Here is a 22836-nt window from a genome sequence, read left to right as displayed (position 1 = left end):
CAGTGCATGCATCAGTGATACTGTCCCTCTTGTCTACCTGTTGGAGCACACGCTGCATGGAATAATGGACAGGGCACTTGAGACAGAACAGAGGGAGGAAGGAGGACTTCCTTACCTCTCAAGGCCCCCTTTATAGAGACAGTGTTCCTGTGGGACCGCCGATCACACAGGAAGGGGAGGAGGAGGAGGATTGTGTCAGCATGGAGGTGGAGCCTAGCACTCAGCATCAGCAGCAGTCTTCAAGGGATTCTTGCGCTCAACTAGAGTATCTGTGAGGGCTTGCAGTGTTGTGTCACCAGCACCAGTGCTTAAAGCCCAATTTTTCTGCCCCTGTTCAACAGGAGCGTGTAATTACTAATTTTGCAGCAGGGCTTGTTCCTGCGCTCAACTAGAGTATCTGTGAGGGGTTGCAGTGCTGTGGCACCAGCACCAGTGCTGTGTTTTGGCCTAGGCCAACAAGGCCCAAGCCTAGGGAGGCACTTTGCGGGGGGGCGGCAAAAGGCCCCCCCCACGAGAACGGCACCTGCACCCTTTTCCCACACAGCAGGGCCACCATCAGGGGAGTACAGCTTAGGAGTGGCATCGCGGGTGCGGAGGGAGCCAGAAAGCAACTTAAGTAGGAACCGTCAAGCCGCCCCTGTGAAGCCCTGATTCTCTCTCTGAATGGCCCTCTGCTGTGGCCAATCATGGGGAGGAAAACAGCGGGCAGGAAGCTGGGCGGCGGCGCAGCGAAACCAATTAGAGCTGCGCTCTCTCTCTTCGGCTGACAGAAAGGGGAGGGGGGCAAGCGGGGGAGTTCTCTGGTAAATGGAGCAGCAGCACCAGTTCTCTGGTAAATGGAGCAGGGAGAGGAGAGATGCGGGCTGTCTGTGTATCTCCCCCACTCGCCCCCTCCCCTTTCTGTCAGCTGAATGGAGAAGAGAGAGAGAGAGCGGCTCTAATTGGTTTCGCTGCACTGCCGCCCAGCTTCCTGACCGCTGTTTCCCTCCCCATAATTGGCCACAGCAGAGGGCCAATCAGAAGACTCTGGGGGCATCATGGGAAAAGTAGTCCCTGAAGAATGACGGCCCCAGTGTGTCCACAGACATCATGCTACAGCCCCCAGCATGCATGCACTCTGCTGAGGGGGGTTACAGGAGGAGAAAAAGAGAATACTGTGCTGGGGGAAGCCAGATAGGGAGCCACACTGTACCCGCACCACCAGAGAGCCACGCTGTACCCACACCACCAGAGAGCCACGCTGTACCCGCACCACCAGAGAGCCACGCTGTACCCGCACCACCAGAGCCATGCTGTACCCGCACCACCAGAGCCACGCTGTACCCACACCACCAGAGCCACGCTGTACCCGCACCACCAGAGAGAACCACACTGTACCCGCACCACCAGAAAGAGAGCCACATTGTTCCCGCACAACCAGAGAGGGAGCCACACTGTACCTGTACCACCAGAGCACCACGCTGTACTCGCACCACCAGAGAGCCACGCTGTTCCTGCACCAACAGAGAGCCACGCTGTTCCTGCACCACCAGACAGGGAGCCACGCCACCAGAGAGAGCCACGCTTTTCCTGCACCACCAAAGAGAGAGCCACGCTGTACCTGCACCACCAGAGGGGGAGAAAGATGAAGCCACTGCCAGGGTACAGACATGCTACACTACTGACTAGAGTCAGCCTGGGCAACCCAGAGTGAGCAAACGTCCAGCCGGAGGGATCACTGTTGCAGTTTCACTGGGTCTGGTAAGAGAGCCTGTTGGCCATTATCCATTACTGTTCCCAGGGACTGAGCCATTAGGAAGTGCCTAACCTGATATCCTCTAGGCCTTATTGAACGCCAAAATGAGCTCCAACGCCGGGCCTCCAGTCCAAAAATTAAGGGGGACGACACAATTTTTACCGCACCAGGTGACACCAAACCTAGTGACGCCACTGTCCCGAAGCCCACAACAAGTTCCGGTATAGAGCTTCGGTAACTGGCAGACGGAGTGCGCTAGCGTGGGCACCCATGACATCTGCCACCCGGGGTCCCACAAGCGCCGATCAGCTTTTCGTAGCAGCCACCACCTCTCTCCCCACTGTCAGCGACACACACTCCTCGGCTCCTCCTCCTTCTTGGCTCCAATGTTCTAATGTACACAGCCAGGAGGAGGAGGAGGAGCCACAGAGGAGAGACACTACTTCAGTGCAAAAGCCACGCTACCAGTCTGAGGTCTGTGTATAGTTTACAGTGGAGGGGGACACAGTAATAGGGAAGGGGGGCAGATAACAGATGCACACATGGATGAGGGGGGTAAGGGGATATGTGCTGGGTGCTTTGGGAGGGGAGAGGATATGTGCTAGTGGGGGGGGGTCTGATCCTCCCCTCCCAAAGCACCCAGCACATACCCCCTTACCCCCAAATGAAAAAATGCGGCATCCCTCTGTCCTCCTCCTGTGGTGTCCCTCTGTCCTCTTCCCATGAAGATGACAGGGCGGATCTTAAAAAAGGAAGAGGTGTGGCCTTGACAGGAAGGGGTGGGTCATATTTAAATTAGGGGGTGTGTGAGCTTAGTCAGGCCTAGGGCAGCACAAAACCTAAATACACCACTGACCAGAACCAGTGCCTAAAGCCCAATTTTTCTGTCCCTGTTCAACAGGGGCATGTAATTACAATTTTTGATCCAATATTTCACAGCAGGGCCCGTTCCTGCGCCCACCAAGAGTAACTGTGAGGGCTTACAGTGTTGTGGCAACACCACCACGGGCCCAATTTTTCTGACCCTGTTCAACAGGGGCATGTTATTACAATTCTTGATATAATATTTCAAAGCAATGCCCGTTCCAGAACCCACCAAGAGTAACTGAGGGCTTACAGTGTTCTGGTACCACCAACACCTAAGGCCCAAATTTCCGCAGAGTATATAGGGCAGGCCCCTACTTTCAAACATCCGACTTACAAACGACTCCTACTTACAAACGGAAGGAGACAACAGGAAGTGAGATGAAATCTATCCCGAAGGGAAATTCTCTCCTGTAATGCCGCGTACACACGGTCGGACTTTTCGTCTACAAAAGTCCAACGGACGCCAACGGACAAAATACGGCTGACAATCCGATCGTGTGTGGGCTTCCCCGGACTTTCAGCAGACTTTTCCAGCTGCAAATCTGACGAACTTTAGATTTGAAACATGCTTCAAATCTTTACATCGTAACTACGCCAGACCCAGAAATCCAATTGTCTGTATGCTAGTCCGAAGGACAAAAGCCCACGCTAGGGCAGCTATTGGTTACTGGCTATCAACTTCCTTATTTTAGTCCGGTGTACGTCATCATGTACGAATCCGTCGGACTTGTGTGATCGTATGTAGGCAAGTCCGTTCGTTAGAAAGTCTGCCGCAAGTCCGCCAAAAGTCCGCCAAAAGTCCGTCGAAAGTCCGTCGGACAGGCTGTCGGACTTTAGTAACCGAAAAGTCCGACCGTGTGTACGCGGCATAAGAGTTAATATGGGAAAAAGGTGTCTCCTCCACTGATGCTTTATCACCAATCCTTGTTTCCCTAAAAACCCCAAATTTTCAAAATCCAATTATCATTGGGACAGAAAGTGAGGTGAAATCTTCTGAATAGGGGCACAGACAGAAAAACAAATGTTACAGGGGTGATAACCCTTTCCTATGTTTTTGCCAAAAAGCTTAAAAATAGATTTTGTGGCTGGAGCTACACTTACAAAATGCACCTGTTCCAAATTACAAACAGATTCAACTTAAGAACAAACCTACAGTCCCTGTCTTTCTTGGGACCGCCTGTATACTGCTGTTCAGAGTATATAGGGCCTGGGGGCCCCACGCCTTTTCTTTTTTTAATTTGGGTGCGGAGTTCCCCTTAATATCCATACAAGACCCAAAGGGCCTGGTAATGGGCTGGGGGGTTAACCATGCCGTGTTTCTCAATAATTTTCATCCATATTCCCAGGACCCGTCATTACATTACAGCCGCAAGCAGTTTTAAATGACTATTATTCCTTTAGAAATGTAATCCCGAAAAAACTTCAGTTTTTAAAACTTTTTTTTGCATTGATACATGTCCCCTGGGGCAGGACCCGGGTCCCCAAACCCTTTTTAGGACAATAACTTGCATATTAGCCTTTAAAATTCGCACTTTTGATTTCTTACATTCGAGTCCCATAGACTTTAACGGTGTTCAAAAGTTTGCGCGAACTTTTGGTCTGTTCGCATGTTCTGGATGCGTACCGAACTGGGGAGTGTTCGGCTCATCCCTACTCCAGACCCTTTATTAGCTTTGTTGCCCTTCTTTGTACTCTCTCCATTTCCAGTACATCCTTCCTGAGGACAGGTGCTCAGAACTGGACAGCATACTCTAGGTGCGGCTGGACCAGAGTCTTTTAGAGCTGGAGAATTATCATTTTATCTCTGGAGTTGATCCTCTTTTTAATGCATACCAATATTCTGTTTGCAATGTTAGCAGCAGCTTGGCATTGCATGCCATTGCTGAGCCTATCATCTACTAGGACCCCCAGGTCCTTTTCTATCCTAGATTCCCCCAGAGGTTCTCCCCCCAGTGTATAGATTGCGGTCATATTTTTGCTACCCAAATGCATTATTTTAGATTTTTCTACATTAAACCTAATTTGTCATGTAGTTGCCCACCCCATTAATTTGTTCAGATATTTTTGCAAGGTTTCCACATCCTGCGGAGAAGTTATTGCCCTGCTTAGCTTAGTATAGTCCGCAAATTCAGAGATTGAACGGCTTACGCCATCCTCCAGGTCGTTTAAGGGTGGCAAAGTGGTGTAGTGGGTAGCACTCTCGCCTAGCAGTAAAAAGGATCGCTGGTTAAATTCCCAAGCATGACACTACCTGTCTGGAGTTTGCATGTTCTCCCTGTGCCTGCGGGGGTTACCTCCCATACTCCAAAGACATGCTGGTAGGTTAATTGGCTTCTGTCCAAAATTGGCCATAGTATATGAATGTGAGTTGGGGACCTTGGATTGTGGGCTCCTTGAGGGTAGGGAGCAATGTATGTGTGGAGTGCTGGCTAAATTGACAGCGCTATATGGGTACCTTAAATAAATAATGATATAATAGATGAGCATCTTAATGAGACACAATGTTTGGGGATAGGGACAATTGTAGACACTCACTCAGGATGGACTGGTGTCTTTATTCAACCTTACTATGTGGAACCCCACATAGAACCCCGGGGGACCCCACTACCCACCCCTGACCATCCCGAGTACTCCCCATTTATCACCACCCTCTGAACTCGCCCTTGTAGCCAGTTTTCAACCTATGTACTCACCCTATGGTCCATGCCAACGGACCTTATTTTGTACAGTAAACGTGTAACGAGCTCCTTGCTCGCTCTGTTCCACTCTCCCGACACTCCTCTGCTGCTATAGAATCAGACTGCAGATCATAACATCTGATTGCTCGGTCATCCGATGCTCCGGGATTAGAACCACAGCTATGTGCCGTTCCAACCCAGTTGCGATAGCTCAGAACAAACACCAGGCAGGCTGTATGTAAGTTCAACCAGGAATCTACATTATTCAAAAATACAGGCTCTTTTCCACACTAACAGTGGAGGTGCATACCTCCTGCTCATATTACTCTAACAATACAGCTGTAACCTAATTAACTAATCCCTTTAGACAGCCTAGATGACTCAGACATGACCTTTAGGCCAGACTGGCCATCTTGTAGTTCAGAAAATCCAATCAACATTATCACAATAGCAGAGTTAATTCAACACAAACAACAATGGGGATCTAATGACTCTTAGATCCCATACTAGAGACTTATTTACAATACACATTTTAGCAGACAACAGACAGGTAGCTGGAATTGATGACATTAGCATTTAACAGTAGGAGTCCCAATGGTATGAATCAGTCACTATTCCAATATGGCAAATCCAGGGTCCCCAGCGTCTGTGTGTCCTGGGGGACCAGGACCCGAATCCACAGTAATACACCTCAAGGGTCCCCAGGCATACAGCTCACAAAGAACACCATTCCCCCAAATGCCAGGGCCCATGATCGATCGGCAAGAGGCTAGCATACAGTCCCCTCCAAAAGTCTCTCTCCCGGCTGGGTCTGTCACAAAACATTTATGGGGAACTGTGTCAAATGCTTTTGCAAAATCCAGATACACCACGTCTATGGGCCTTCCTTTATCTAGATGGCAACGCACCTCCTTATAGAAGGTTAATAGATTGGTTTGGCAAGAATGATTCTTCATGAATCCATGCTGATTACTGCTAATGATATCGTTCTCATTACTAAAATCTTGTATATAGTCTCTTATCTCCTCTGCTATGTGTCTTTCGTGTTCTATCTTAGCTGCCCTAATTGCACCCTTACATTTCTTGTTGCATTCTTTATAAAGTCTGAATGCTGATGATGATCCCTCAACCTTGTATTTTCTGAAGACCTTCTCCTTTTCTTTTATATGCATTTGTACATTGGAATTAAGACATCCAGGACTTTTGTTCGCTCTTTTAAATTTATTACCCAATGGGATGCATTGGCTAATGCCCTTATTTAATATGCTCTTAAAGCAAACCCATCTCTCCTCTGTGTTCTTTGTTCCTAAGATTTTATCCCAATTCATGCCTTCTAGCAAGCTTCGTAGTTTAGGGAAGTTGGCCCTTTTGAAATTCAGTGTCTTTGTATTACCCTTATGTTTCCTATTTGTGTGATTTATACTGAAGCCAATTGACCTGTGATCGCTGTTTCCTAAATTGCCCTGTATTTCCACATCCGTGATCAGGTCTGCATTGTTGGTAATCAGTAGATTCAGTAACGCTTTATTCCTAGTTGGTGCGTCTACTCTCTGAACCATGAAATTGTCCTGCAAGACATTTAGGAACTGGCGAGCCTTAGACAAATGCGTGGTTCCCTCCGCCCAGTCTATGTCTGGATAATTAAAATCCCCCATTATAACAACACTTCCCATCCTCGCTGCTAATCCAACTTCTGATGGGAAATCCGTCTCCCCCTCCTGTTAGGGGGCCTATAGCATACTCCCAGTTATTACTTATTTTCCCTTTAGCTTCATCCCTTCCACTTCCTCCCTGGCTCCCTTAGTGATGTCATCTCTAACATTCACTTGTACATTATTCTTGACATATAGGCATACCCCTCCCACTTTTTTACCCTCTTTATCCCTGCGATAAAGGGTATACCCTTGAATGGTTGCCAGTCAATTATGAGAGCTGTTGAACCAGGTCTCTGAAGTTCCCACAAAATCCAAATCCTCCTTACAACGGTATCTCTAGTTCACCCATTTTGTCCACCAGGCTTCTGGCATTGGTGAACATGCCACGTAGTTTAGACCGGGCCGCATACTCTTATTGGGTGTTCCGAGATTGCAACTAGACTTGTTACTATACTTACCTTGGGTTTATGTGCTTTAGTCAACCTACCACTAATGCCCTCAATACAACCCCCCCCCCGTCTCCTAGTTTAAAAACCCCTCTAACTTTTTGGCCATCTTTACTCCCAGCTAATCTGCACCACCCTCATCAGTTTCTGGATGAGAAATAGAAGGCCTGGGCTGGGCTCTTTGCCTATCAGTTTAAGTGCTTATTTTTAAGTGTTTATTCAAAGAGACCCTGGCTCCTTGTCTGTTGAGGACAATGTAACAGGTCTGTTTAAAGCCCAACTCCCAAAAATCTAATGCCTACCTCCACACAGTCCTCCCCTGCTGCTCCTTCTTCTGTTTACTTCCACCACAAAATACCCAGTGCTTCCAAGTATGAGGGAACACATGACCTGTACCTATGATGCAGTGATTGTGACTAGAGACCAATCACTAGACTGAACACTGTTACATGATTAAGGGGTGACATCAGCATCCCATGTAAACTCCAACACCGGGTATTCTATAGAGTCCATGACAGTGGAAGGATTGTCAGGGGAGCACTGTAAAAGGTGGTATAAGGTGGCAGAGGGTGTCTCTTCCAGAGTGGGAAAGGTGACAGGGTTTCTTTAAGAACTCTACAAGAAGTCAGATCGGCAGATACATTTGTGATAGAATATTTCTATGCACACTGCCTTGAAAAAAGTATTCATACCCCTTGAAAATTTCCACATTTTGTCATGTTACAACCAAAAACATATATGTATTTTATGTGATAGACCAACACAAAGTGGCACATAATTGTGAGATGGAAGGAAAAATGAAAAAAATGGTTTTCAAAATGTTTTACAAATAAATATGTGAAAAGTGTGGCGTGCATTTGTATTCAGCCCCCCTGAGTCAATACTTTGTAGAACCACCTTTCGCTGCAATTAAAGTCTTTTTGGGGATGTCTCTACCAGCTTTGCACATCTAGAGTGACATTTTTGCCCATTCTCCTTTGCAAAATAGCTCAAGCTCTGTCAGATTGGATGGAGAGCATCTGTGAACAGCAGTTTTCAAGTCTTGCCACAGAGTCTCAATTGGATTTAGGTCTGGAGTTTGACTGGGCCATTCTAACACATGAATATGCTTTGATCGAAACCATTCCTTTGTAGCTCTGGCTGTATGTTTAGGATCGTTGTCCTGCTGGAAGATGAACCTCCGCCACAGTCTCAAGTCTTTTGTAGACTCTAACAGGTTATCTTCTAAGATTGCCCTGTATTTTGCTCCATCCATCTTCCCATCAACTGTGACCAGCTTCCCTATCCCTGAAGAAAAGCATCCCCACAACATGATGCTGCCACCGCCATGTTTCACGGTGAGGTTGGTGTGTTCAGGGTGATGTGCAGTGTTAGTTTTCTGACACATAGCATTTTGCTTTTAGGCCAAAAAGTTCCATTTTGGTCTCATCTAACCAGAGCACCTTTTTCCACGTTTGCTGTCCCCCACATGGCTTCTCATATGCTGCAAACAGGACGTATTATGGCTGTCTTTCAACAATGGCTTTCTTCTTGCCACTCTTCCATAAAGGCCAAATTTGTGGAGTACACGACTAATAGTTGTTCTGTGGACAGATTCTTCCACCTAAGCTGTGGATCTCTGCAGCTCCTCCAGAGTAACCATGGACCTCTGGGCTTCTTCTCTGATTAATGTTCTCTTTGCTGGGCCTGTCAGTTTAGGTGGACGGCCATGTCTTGGTAGGTTTGCAGTTGTGCCATACTCTTTCCATTTTCGGATGATGGATTGAACAGAGCTCCGTGAGATGTTCAAAGCTTGGGATATTTTTTTAGAACCTAACCTTGCTTTAAACTTCTCCACAACCTTATCCTTGACTTGTCTGGTGCATTCTTTGGCCTTCACGATGCAGTTTGTTCACCAAGGTTCGATAAACAAACCTCTGAGGGCTTCACAGAAAAGCTGTATTTATACTGAGATTAAAGGGGTTGTAGTTTTTAACCTTAATGCATTAAGGTGAAAAATCTTCTCTTATGCTGCAGCCCCCCAGACCCCCTGTTTTACTTACCTGAGCCTTGTCTTTCTCACCCAGGGGACAAACACACCAGCTATGGCTGGTGTCTCGTGACCTGATTGGATGGATTGCTAGCAGCGCAGCCATTGGCTGCCGCTGCTGTCAATCAAATCCAATGACGTGGGTGTCGGGGGACCAGGGCTGAATCCTACTGTCTGTGTCAATAAACGCAGCAGCAGGACACGGGGGCACACCCACACGGATGTTCTGAAGGAGAGCACTTCCCCAATGGGGCACTTAAGAGGAGGAGCCACCAGTGCCGCTGAAGGACCCCAGAATAGGAGGATCAGGGCCACTCTCTGCAAAACCAACTGCACAGTGGAGGTAAATATGACATGTTTGTTATTTAAAAAAAAAACAGAAAAAACAAACAAAGGTTTACAACACTTTTAAATTAAACACAGGTGGACTTTACTTACTAATTAGGTGACTTCTGAATGCAATTGGTTCCACTAGATTTTAATTAGGTGTGTCAGAGTAAAGGGGGCTGAATACAAATGCAGGCCACACTTTTCGCATATTTATTTGTAAAAAAAAAAATTAAAAAACATTTATCATTTTCCTTTCCGCTTCACAATTATGTGCCACTGTGTTGGTCTATAACATAAAATCCCAATAAAACTTTTTATGTTTTTTGGTTATAGCATGAAAAATTGTGGAACATTTCAAGGGATTAGAATCCTTATTTAAGGCACTGTATTAAAGAGAAGAAATTGTTTCGTTCACCCCAGTCTGACACTGACAGAATAATGTGATTTCTCACCTGCTGAGAATGGCATGAAGGCCACCCGATTGCGGAACTTGCCCTCCTCATCCAGGAAGTGTTCAGGATTGAACTGTTCCGGAGTCTCCCATTGAGAAGGGTCATTAAGCACTGATGTCAGGAATGGAAGGATAGTGGTACCCTGGTAAAGGAGAGAGAGACATGTACATGAGTAAAAACACATCATACAGGCTCAGTGCCAATTAAATCACGTGAATGTCTGTGACAAGCTAAATACACAAAATTGAACTTATTTATCTGGCAGTAAATGTTGGAACAACAAGGAAGAGTATAATAATGCGAAGTAAATACGACGTATACATGTGCCCAAACAGGACGAGAGACTTGTTCCTTATTGGCTTTTGCACACCGTAGTACACAGATTGGCAACCCATCGATCGCAGCCGTTTCACAGGTAGACTGAACAAGATTGCACCCGCGATGGCAACAACGACCGCGCCGCCGTTCCTGACCGCCACTGTCACATCTCAGATCACAGCAGAATTCTAGATTACAGTCAAGTGCTAGGTAAGGGGCAGGCCAGATGGGAACAGGAGAGCCATCACCAATCATCCCTTTTTTATAGCTGGCAGTTGGCTTAGGAGTGATAACAATGAGGATGTCCTCCCCCTCCCGCCGCCTTCCGCCGCCCAGGCAATCAGCCGGCACGTCCGCTGGCTGGCCTGAGTCCCAAACAATGCTGGAATCGGCTTTGATTGGGTCTCCGGTGTAGTAAGCCGGTATCGATGTCACAATGTCACTTCCGGTTTACTCGGCAGACAACAGCGAAGATTTTAAAAAAATCGAAGGTATTCAAAAACACAGATTTTGGCGTTTTGAATACTTTGAAGTGCATAGGAGGGGTTTGTAAAAGCGCCCCGTCCCCGCGTGCTCCCGCAACAAAGAAAACGCATATGCAAGTCACACCCGCAAATGTAAACAGTGTTCAAATCACACATGTGAGGTATCGCAGCGAATATTAGAGTGAGAGCAATAATTCTAGCAAAAGATCTCCTCTGTGACTCTAACCTGGTAACCGTTAAAAAATTGTAAACGTCGCCTATGGAGATTTTTAAGTACCGTAGTTTGTCGCCATTCCACGAGTGCGTAAAATTTTAAAGCATAACATGTTAAGTATCTATTTACTCGGTGTAACATCATCTTTCACAATATGCAAAAAAAAAAAAAAAAAAAAAAAAAGGGCTAACTTTACTCTTAATCCAAAAAAAGAAAACGCCATGTTATTCTCTAGGGTAAAAAATTATATATAATGTTTGGGGGTTCTAAGTAATTTTCTAGCAAAAAATACAGATTTTAACTTGTAAACAAGTTTCCAAAATAGGCTTGGTCCTTAAAGAGGAGGTCCACCCACACCTAGAGAAATTGAAAGTCAGCAGCTACAAATATTGTAGCTGCTGACTTTTAACATATGGACACTTGCCGATCGATTGTCTGGTACACCACCGCCATTGGCGGTAAGGGAACCCAGCAGTGAATCCTTTCGGCATGAACTGCACGTTTGAGATCTCCCCAGAGTGGCTCAATGATATTAAGGTCAGGAGACTGAGATGGCCACCCCAAGAACCTTCACTTTTTTCTGCTGTAGCCAATGACAGGTCGACTTGGCCTTGTGTTTGGGATCATTGTCATGTTGGAATGTCCAAGTACGTCCCATGCGCAGCTTCCAGGCTAAGGAATGCAAATATTCCTCTAGAAATTTTTGATAACATACTGCATTCATCTTGCCATCAATTTTGACCAAATTTCCTGTGCCTTTGTAGCTCACACATCCCAAAAACATCAGCGATCCACCTCAGTGTTTCACAGTAGGAATGGTGTACCGTTCATTATAGGCCTTGTTGACTCTTCTCCAAATGTAGCAATTATGGTTGTGGCCAAAAAGCTCAATTTTGGTCTCGTCACGCCTTATCACTTTGTGCCAGAAGGTTTGAGGCTTGTCTCTGTGCTGTTTGGCGTATTGTAAGCAGGATACTTTGTGGCATTTGCGTAGTAATGGCTTTCTTCTGGCGACTCGACCATGCAGCCCATCTTCCTTCAAGTGCCTCCTTATTGTGCATCTTGAAACAGCCACACCACATGTTTTCAGAGAGTCCTGTATTTCACCTGAAGTTATTTGTGGGTTTTTCTTTGCATCCCGAACAATTTTCCTGGCAGTTGTGGCCGAAATTTTAGTTGGTCTACCTGACTGTGGTTTGGTTTCAAAAGAGCCCCTTATTTTCCACTTATTGATTAGAGTTTGAACACTGCTGATTGACATTAATATCTCTTGGATATCATTTGGGTTAAATTTGAGTTTTTTGACCATGGGTGAAAGCTTTAACACAATACACAATCATCTATCTATAGTCTACACCAAGGAAGAAAATAGTAGGTTAAAATAAGAGAATTACATGAAGGAATACAGAGCATATTCTTTAAAACATTAATCTACAAACATATTTAGTTACAAGTAAAATGCAGACCTTTCCCATAATTACCCTTTGCACCAAGGTTTCATTCTGATGGCTGCTCTCCCATAAAAAAGTGTGTGTTTCCCTCCTATCTAGCCTGTGTATATCATTACAGGCTGATGCCTCATTGGTTGGCATAGCGTGGCTCTGATTGGTGAGCTTTCCTATTCCTGGTTAAGGACTGGCTACATCTCCAATCCCTATACTTTGCATAAGCCAGCCCCCTTTAATGCAAATCCTTGTGATTATTCTGAGCAGGAGATTAAGTTGAATTTTCCCGGGAAGTCAAGTATTGATTACGGGTTGGCCTCCCTTCATTGCATAACACAGCATTGGATCATTTGAAGTGAGTATGTGTAAAACAATGAGGTTTTGATCTCATTGTTTGTATACACAAGCCTAGGCACCGACTTGTCTGGTCTACCAGAGATTTCTGTGAAGATAATATGTTCCACCCTACATAGATACAAGCTAAATGAAATATATTCATAATTACAATAATTTACAGCTACTAATGGAGATTTCACAAACTCATAAGTCAACAAGTCCGTTGGCAACAGCACTTGAAAGACCCACATCATAGAAAAAGGCGGACTTCTCCTTTCTCCTCATCTGGGATCTCCAACCCTACTATACCTCCAGTCCTCTCAAAAACCTGCACTGAGAGGAATGAAGGTATAGCAATAGGTGTCCCAAGTACTTGCAGCCAATCTGCTAGCAGTACACCACCATCTGATTTTAGCAGGCAAATTTCCCTACCCCAGTTGCTAAACCGTAAAAAGAAATTCGGTCCCAGCCATCCACATGCTCAGTGTCTGAATGCTAGCTTGGCCAAATTGCTAGCACTGCAACTGCTGCCTTTTCAGCTGATAGACTCTGCCCCCTTTTGTGAATTTGTGGAATGTGCTTTACCTTAGTTGCAGGTTCCAAAACGCCATTTCTTTTCACGGAAGGCCATTACAGCTCTCTACCAGCATGTGAAGGGGAATGTTTTTGTCTCGTTGGAGAGGGTGGTCAGCAGTAAGGTGTATATTACCGCTGACTTATGGTCTAGCAGGCATGGGCAGGGATGTTACCTTTCCTTTACGGCACACTGGGTAACTCTGCTGGCAGCTGGGAAGGATGCAGGACAGGGTTCAGTATTGTTGGAGCTTGTTCTGCCACCACGCCTCCATAATGCTAGTGGTGATTCTGCCACAGCTCTCTCCTCCACCCCCTCCTCTTCTTCTTCCTCTATGGCCTCTTGTGCAGATTTGTCCTCTGAACCAGTGATGCTCCGTAATCGTTCAAGGGGCTACGCAAGCACTCAGGCAAAAAGATGCCATGCTGTGCATGAGTTACATAGTAGGTGAGGTTGAAAAAAGACACAAAGTCCATCAAGTCCAACGTATGTGTGTAATTATACAGTATGTCAATATTACATTGTATATCCCTGTATGTTGTGGTCATTCAGGTGCTTATATAATAGATTCTTGATGCCCCCCCGCTGAGACTACCGCCTGTGGAAGGGAATTCCACATCCTTGCCGCTCTTACAGTAAAGAACCCTCTACGTAGTTTACAGTTAAACTACTGCTTAGGGGACAGGACCAACACTGGGGCAGAGATTCTGTCAGCTCTGCAGGGGCAGTTTCAGAGGTGGTTGACGCCACGCCAGCTTCAGCCAGGAATGGTTGTATGCGACAATGGCACCAACCTTCTCGCCGTCCTCCCACAGGGACACTTGACCCGTGTTCCATGTTTAGCACTGGCACATGTCCTGAATTTGGTGGTGCAGTGGTTTTTGAGCAGGTACCGAGGCTTACAAGATCTCTTGAGGCAGGCCAGAAAAGTCTGTGGTCATTTCCACCAGTCATACAATGCCAGTGCTCGGCTGGCTGACATTCAAAAAGGAACGCAACCTGCCCACCAACCTCCTACTTTGTGACATGTCCACCAGGTGGAACTCAAAATTGGCAATGCTGCAGCAGCTGCACATGCAGCAGAGGGCCATCAATGAGTACCTGTGTGAGTATGGCACCAGGTCAGGGTCAGGGGAGCTTGGCTTCTTTTCGCTACGTCAGTGGCTACTGATCAAGGATGCATGCACTGTCCTGTCACCATTTGAGGAGGCCACGAGGATGGTGAGCAGTGACAATGCATGCATCAGTAATACTGTCCCTCTTGTTTTCCTGTTGGAGCACACGCTTTATGGAGTAATGGACAGGGCACTTGAGGCAGAACAGCGGGAGGAAGAGGAGGACTTCCTTTGCTCTCAAGGCCCACTTTATCCAGATATTATTCCTGTGGGCTCGCCAAACACACAGGAAGAAGTGGAGGAGGAGGAGGAGAAGGATTGTGTCAGCATGGACGTGGAGGATAACACTCAGCAGCAGTCTTCAAGGGATGGTTTTCAGTCCCCAGAAACCCAAGGAGTTTCTGGGGACTGAAGACAAGTTGACTAAAGAAAATGGATTACTGGAACCATGTCCTGTGGTCTGATGAGACCAAGATAAACTTATTTGGTCCAGATAGTGTCAAGCATGTGTGGTAGTAACCAGGTGAGGAGTACAAAGACAAGTGTGTCTTGCCTACAGTCAAGCATGGTGGTGGGAGTGTCATGGTCTGGGGCTGCATGAGTGCCGCTGGCACTGGGGAGCTACAGTTCAATGAGGGAACCATGACTGCCAACATGCACTGTGACATACTGAGCAGAGCATGATCCCCTCTCCCTTCAGAGACTGGGCCGCAGGGCAGTATTCCAACATAACGACCCCAAACACACCTCTAAGACGAGCACTGCCTTGCTAAAGAAGCTGAGGGTAAAGGTGATGGACTGACCAAGCTCCAGACCTAAACCCTATTGAGCATCTGTGGGGCATTCTCAAACGGAGGAGAGCAAGGTCTCTAACATCCACCAGCTCCGTGATGTTGTCAGTGGCAACCTGTGAAGCTATGGTTAACTCCATGCCCAAGAGGGTTGGTAGTCCTGGAAAATAATGGTGGCCACACAAAATATTGACACTTTGGGCCCAATTTGGACATTTTCAGTTAGGGGTGTACTCACTTTTGTTGCCAGCAGTTTAGACATTAATGGCTGTGTGGTGAATTATTTGGAGGGGACAGCAAATTTACACTATATATACACACACAAGCTGTACACTCACTACTTTACATTGTAGCAAAGTGTCATTTCTTCAGTGTGCAGTAAAAAGATATAATAAAATAACAAAAACGTGAGGGGTGTACTCACTTTTGTGAGATACTGTATATATACACAGACTAGACTGTATGTATGTATGTATATATATATATATATATATATATATATATATATATATATATATATATATATATATATATATATATATATATATATATATATATATATATATATATATATATATATATATATATATATATATATATATATATATATAAATATATATATATAAAAGTATTCAGACCCCCTTAAACTTTTCACTCTTTGTTATATTGCAGCCATTTGCTAAAATCATTTAAGTTCATTTTTTTCCTCATTAATGTACACACAGCACCCCATATTGACAGAAAAACACAGAATTGTTGACATTTTTGCAGATTTATTAAAAAAGAAAAACTGAAATATCACATGGTCCCAAGTATTCAGACCCTTTGCTCAGTATTTAGTAGAAGCACCCTTTTTATCTAATACAGCCATGAGTCTTTTTGGGAAAGATGCAACAAGTTTTTCGCACCTGGATTTGGGGATCCTCTGCCATTCCTCCTTGCAGATCCTCTCCAGTTCTGTCAGGTTGGATGGTAAACGTTGGTGGACAGCCATTTTTAGGTCTCTCCAGAGATGCTCAATTGGGTTTAAGTCAGAGCTCTGGCTGGGCCATTCAAGAACAGTCACAGAGTTGTTGTGAAGCCACCCCTTCATTATTTTAGCTGTGTGCTTAGGGTCATTGTCTTGTTGGAAGGTAAACCTTCGGCTCAGTCTGAGGTCCTGAGCACTCTGGAGAAGGTTTTCATCCAGGATATCCCTGTACTTGGCCTGATTTATCTTTCCCTCGATTGCAACCAGTCGTCCTGTCCATGCAGCTGAAAAACACCCCCACAGCATGATGCTGCCACCACCATGCTTCACTGTTGGGACTGTATTGGACAGGTAATGAGCAGTGCCTGGTTTTCTCCACACATACCGCTTAGAATTAAGGCCAAAAAGTTCTATCTTGGTCTCATCAGACCAGAGAATCTTATTTCTCACAATCTTGGAGTCCTTCAGGTGTTTTTTTTTAGCAAACTCCATGCGGGCTTTCATGTGTCTTGCACTAAGGAAAGGCTTCCGTCCGGCCACTCTGCCATAAGGCCCCGACTGGTGGAGGGCTGCAGTGATGGTTGACTTTCTACAGCTTTCTCCCATCTCCCGACTGCATCTCTGGAGTTCAGCCACAGCTTTGGGTTCTTCTTCACTTCTCTCACCAAGGCTCTTCTCCCCCCCCCCCGATAGCTCAGTTTGGCCGGACGGCCAGATCTAGGAAGGGTTCTGGTCATCCCAAACGTCTTCCATTTAAGGATTATGGAGGCCACTGTGCTCTTAGGAACCTTAAGTGCAGCAGACATTTATTTTGTAACCTTGGCCAGATCAGTGCCTTGCCACAGTTCTGTCTCTGAGCTCTTCAGGCAGTTCCTTTGACCTCATGATTCTCATTTGCGCTGACATGCACAGTGAGATGTAAGGTCTTATATAGACAGGTGTATGGCTTTCCTAATCAAGTCCAATCAGTATAATCAAACACAGCTGGACTCAAATGAAGGTGTAGAACCATCTCAAGGATGATCATACGAAATGGACAGCACCTGAGTTAAATATATGAGTGTCACAGCAAAGGGTCTGAATACTTAGGACCATGTGATATTTCAGTTTTTCTTTTTTAATAAATCTGAAAAAATGTCAACAATTCTGTTTTTTTCTGTCAATATGGGGTGCTCTGTGTACATTAATGAAGAAAAAAATGAACTTAAAGGATTTTAGCAAATGGCTACAATATAAAAAAGAGTGGAAAATTTAAGGGGGTCTGAATACTTTCCGTCCCCACTGTATATATATATATATATATACACAAGCTGATCTAGGAGGAGGGCAGGACTTCTCACAGCGCTGCCAAAGTTTTCACACTCAGCTCTGAGACACACAGTGGGAGATACCCGCAGACTGTGTAATCCAGGCACAGGCACAGGCACTGACTACAGTGAGGCTGCGATTATGGGCATGGTGAGACAGCATTATGGGCACGGTGAGGCTGCGATTATGGGCACGGTGAGGCTGCGATTATGGGCACGGCGAGGCTGCGATTATGGGCACGGCGAGACAGCGATTATGGGCACGGCGAGACAGCGATTATGGGCACGGCGAGACAGCGATTATGGGCACGGCGAGACAGCGATTATGGGCACGGCGAGGCTGCGATTATGGGCACGGCGAGGCTGCGATTATGGGCACGGCGAGGCTGCGATTATGGGCACGGCGAGGCTGAGATTATGGGCACAGCGAGGCTGAGATTACGGGCACGGCGAGGCTGAGATTACGGGCACGGCGAGGCTGAGATTACGGGCACGGCGAGGCTGAGATTACGGGCACGGCGAGGCTGAGATTACGGGCACGGCGAGGCTGAGATTACGGGCACGGTGAGGCTGAGATTACGGGCACGGTGAGGCTGAGATTATGACGTGTGACGTCCTAGCCATGCCCCGCTATGTCCGGCTTCAGCCGTTGCCATAGCAACGGTGCTAATTCAGCTAAAAGTAGTTGGATCTGTATGTGCTTTATAATTAATCGAAATAATAAAAAAATAAAAAAAAAAAAAAAAAAAAAAAAATCGATGAATCGAACACGAAAATTTTAATCAGTAACAGCCCTAATATAAATATATATCTATATCTGTGTGTGGTGTGTGTGTGTGTGTGTGTGTGTGTGTGTGTATATATTAAATAGGTAGTAGAAAAAGCTAACTCCGCGCCCGTGGTGAAAATAATGAAAGTGTGAATAAAAATTAATATATATAGATGAGTTAAATGGTGAAAAACTATAAATCAATATAAAATTAAATAGATAACATGACCCAAGCTGCTCCCCAGTTTGAACATAAATGATCAAATAGATATATAAATAGAGGGCGCTAATGGTTGTTAAAAAAATTTAAAAAATATAAATAATTAAAGTGCAACAATTGTGAGTTGTGCTTATTGTGTACCTTTTGTACTAAAAGAAAAAGAACATAGATTTGTATACATATTACCAGTGAAATTGAACACTAATCCACAGAGACCAACACAATGGTGACAATACAATAGTGTCCTTAATGGTAATTAACAGTAAAAATAAATTCTAAATAAAGTGATATCTTCCAAGATGTGCCAGTTCCTTGCTGTTGATAGAAAAGAAGTTCCTTCACCAAAAGACAGAAGAAAATACACCTTGTAAAAATGGATATCTGCTTACCAGATACCAATGACCCCTTTATTTAAAAAGAGTCACTAGCGCTTTTGCAGTAATGTGCCTGCTCACATGGACGGCTGGATAGCGGTCAAGCTCATCCCTAGTTGTGATTATGATTTAAAAAAGAGTAAATACAGTTGACTGATAATAAATGGCTTCAGCCAAAAACTAACCATGAGTAAAAGAAAAGTTTTTGCGTTATCATTCATATTCTCTGAAAAATGTCCAAGAAATCATAAATTCTGCCAGGGTGTGTAAACTAATGAGCACAACTTAAGCTAAATATCCCTTCAAACTCTATATTTATTTTTCACCATATAATTGGTTCTTTTTGATATAGAATCATATGGACTCACACTTATGGTTCAGAATTTGTAGATCTTGTACTCACATTAATGTTTAAATATTTTAGGTTGCAAGCTTCTATATTTTTTATACATACTACTGACCTCTGAATTTAGCAGTACTTGCTTTTGCCCCCTAAACTTTTCAAACCTTCCTTTTTAATGGGGCCATGCTAAGTTATCTCCTAAAAAAAAAAAAAAAATATATAGTACCCTATGGGCTGGTGACCTTTGATCTCTTCTATGTCATTCAAGTAGATCTCTACCTCTCCAAGGTTGCCTACCCCTGCTTTAGTACATTACATTCTTCTAAGGTAAACATTAAAAGAAACTCAGAATGAAAAAGCTGCATGACATCTAAAAATGGTAGCTGGTCATGTGCAGTACAAGAAAGCAGTGACTTTTCTGGCTGCCAGAAATACTGAATGCGCCTACACTCCCATACCCTACAACTCAATATAGATTGTTCTTTTTTTTTTCATTTTTAGGGGCGTTATATCACTATTTCTATTATTATCTGCACACTCATGGGCTGGCGTATGTCATAGCGGTATACCTTCGGGATGGTGTATCCACGGAACTCGATGTCTTTGCTCACAGCGTGAAAGAAACCAAACGGTGCAAAATCTAGAACTCTCTGTATTTCATGGATGACGGCGTTGGTGTATGCCAGTTGTGGTCTGTCTTCAATCCCAGGTAGATGCAATGACTGGGTCACCTCATCAATTTCTTGTTGGACCTTTGCTGAAATATAAAAAGGGAGTTACCTGTGAATTGCTAAAACCTCTATGTTAAAAGGGAATTGATAGACCTTTTTGAAATGTACATTGTGAATGTGTGCTTCCAGCATGGAGTCTGGAAAGAGCAAGGGAGCACAGTATTGTAATGTTAGGAGATTATGGAATAATTATAGGCAGTGCGAGAACCACTCACCCTATTCAGTTGCCCAATACTCAGTTGTCTCAATCATTTGTCTCCATGCAGCCATCAAACAACTATTCATCTCCTGCAGCGCTGTGCAGTTGTTGGCTGGAGACAGTCTCAGGATTATGCGGTGCTAAAGAGATGCTCAGAAGAGACATTTGGTGGTCAGTGAAAGATGTGGCCTATGGGTTCCACAAAACATGTAGGTTGGGGTAACTAAGTATTCAGGATAACTGGGAGTATCTCAGAGTATTTGTGAGTAACTCGGGGTATGGGGAACAACTGTGAGTAACTCGGGGTATGGGGAACAACTGTGAGTAACTCGGGGTATGGGGAACAACTGTGAGTAACTCGGGGTATGGGGAACAACTGTGAGTAACTCGGGGTATGGGGAACAACTGTGAGTAACTCGGGGTATGGGGAACAACTGTGAGTAACTCGGGGTATGGGGAACAACTGTGAGTAACTCGGGGTATGGGGAACAACTGTGAGTAACTCGGGGTATGGGGAACAACTGTGAGTAACTCGGGGTATGGGGAACAACTGTGAGTAACTCGGGGTATCGGGAACAACTGTGAGTAACTTGGGGTACCGGGAACAACTGAGTAACTCGGGGTACTGGGAACAACTGAGTAACTCGGGGTACTGGGAACAACTGAGTAACTCGGGGTACTGGGAGTAACTGTGAGTAACTCGGGGTACTGGGAGTAACTGTGAGTAACTCGGGGTATCGGGAGTAACTGTGAGTAACTCGGGGTATCGGGAGTAACTGTGAGTAACTCGGGGTATCGGGAGTAGCTTTAGTACTGGGAATATTGGGAGTAACTGAGTAGCTTGGAGTAACCGAGAGTAATTTGGAGTATGTGGAGTACTGGGAGTAGTTTGCAGTAACTCAGTAACTTGAAATAAATTGGAGTAGTTCAAAGTTAGAGTAGTCTGGGGTAACTTGAAGTACTGGGGTAAATTGGAGTAACTTGAAGTACCAAGGTAATTTGGAGTAGCTCGGCACTGGGGATCAGTGAGACAGGAGCAAAGAGGAAGAAAAGGATTATCCCCATTAGAGTAGCAGGTAAGATGTCCAACAGGATTGGTAATGCGACCCAAAGCACATCTTGCTTCATGAATGCTTTCCTTGAAGAGTCGTTCGAGAGCGAATACTGCTGTGCACGATGTGATCTAGTAGTTTCTCTGGAAGCCCCGATCCTGGATCAGATGGCAACGGTGAGAAGCATCGGCAACCTCGAAAGGAGCTTGGACATTATCCAATAGGTGCTGGCGGGGGGCCAATATAGAGGGGATAAGGATATGGAGGTACAGGAGCCAGAGGTAGGTAGCTGGGTGACAGTTAAAAGGAGGAGTAGAGGGAAGAGCCTTAGGAAGGCTAGTTCTGAGTTGGTACATCCCAACAAATATGCCAAGTTGCATGATGTTGGGGATATCAGCTCTGGGGTTGCATTGCTGGAGAAGCCTCCCTCCTCTAGCTGTCAGGGGAATGATTGCTCTGGTAAAGAGGGGAGCAAGGATTCAGACAAGGTTTGGCAGATTCTGGTGGTAGGGGACTCAATTATTAGAAGGACAGATAAGGAATCACGATCTTTGTGACAGATTGCCCTAACGGTATGTTTACCGGGCACTCTGGTTTGGCACATCACGGATCTTATGGACAGATTATTGGGTGGGGCTGGGGAGGACCTAGCTGTCATGGTACACGTTGGTACCAATGACAAAGTTAGAGGAAGATGGACCATCCTAAAAAGGATTTCAGGGGCTACATTGAAGAGAAGGACCTCCAAGGGGGTATTCTCAGAGATACTACCTGTACCTCGAGCCACACCAGAGAGCCTGGGTGGCGGAGGGGGAGGATTTAGAGGAATCACTAGCCAACAGTGAGCGGAGGTCAGAGGGTACTAATAGAGGCATTAGTGGTAATATAATACCTAAACACTGGGTTAGTGGGTTGGCAAAACATAGAGCCTCAAAAAAAATGAATAAGGAAATAATTTGTACCCATACAAGACCGAGAGGCATGTTCACTAATGACAGAGTTGGAGCTGCTGGTACACAAGGAGGATTTGGACTCAGTGGGTATATAAGAAACATGGTTTGACAGCTCATATGATTGCTTAGCATCTATCCAGGGGTATTCATTGTATCAAAGGGACAGGGAGGGTAGAAGAGGAGGAGGCGTTTGCCTCTATATCAGAAATTATTTGCTAGTAACGTGAGGGACGACATTGCAAATGGCAAAAGGGGAGATGGAAATTCTGTGGGTGGAGCTTCAAAGGGAAGAGACAAGCGGGAAATTAATAGTGGGGGGTATGCTACGGGCTCCCTAATCTGAAAGATGAGGAGGAGTTGGCCCTCCTATAACAGTTTGAAATGGCAGCAAGGCAGGGTAACGTCATCATAATGGGGGACTTCAACTATCCAGATATTTACTGGGTGG

General features: G+C 45.3%; 1 protein-coding gene across 1 annotated transcript in view; it reads right to left on the bottom strand.

Moving 5' to 3' along the window:
• LOC141146180 (cytochrome P450 2C14-like) overlaps window positions 1-22836 on the bottom strand; it is a 102935-nt gene that overhangs the window by 5171 nt on the left and 74928 nt on the right. Inside the window, exons 7-8 of the mRNA XM_073632914.1 lie at window positions 20023-20210; window positions 10193-10334 (exon numbers count right to left, since the gene is read on the bottom strand). Coding sequence (XP_073489015.1) covers window positions 10193-10334; window positions 20023-20210 — 330 coding nt within the window. The remainder of the gene's footprint in view (window positions 1-10192; window positions 10335-20022; window positions 20211-22836) is intronic.

The sequence above is a fragment of the Aquarana catesbeiana genome, linkage group LG05, assembly GCF_042186555.1.
Source record: "Aquarana catesbeiana isolate 2022-GZ linkage group LG05, ASM4218655v1, whole genome shotgun sequence".
Classification (NCBI taxonomy): Eukaryota; Metazoa; Chordata; class Amphibia; order Anura; family Ranidae; genus Aquarana; species Aquarana catesbeiana.
The sequence above is the reverse complement of the archived record's forward strand: the minus strand, read 5'-3'. Positions and strand labels throughout refer to the sequence as shown.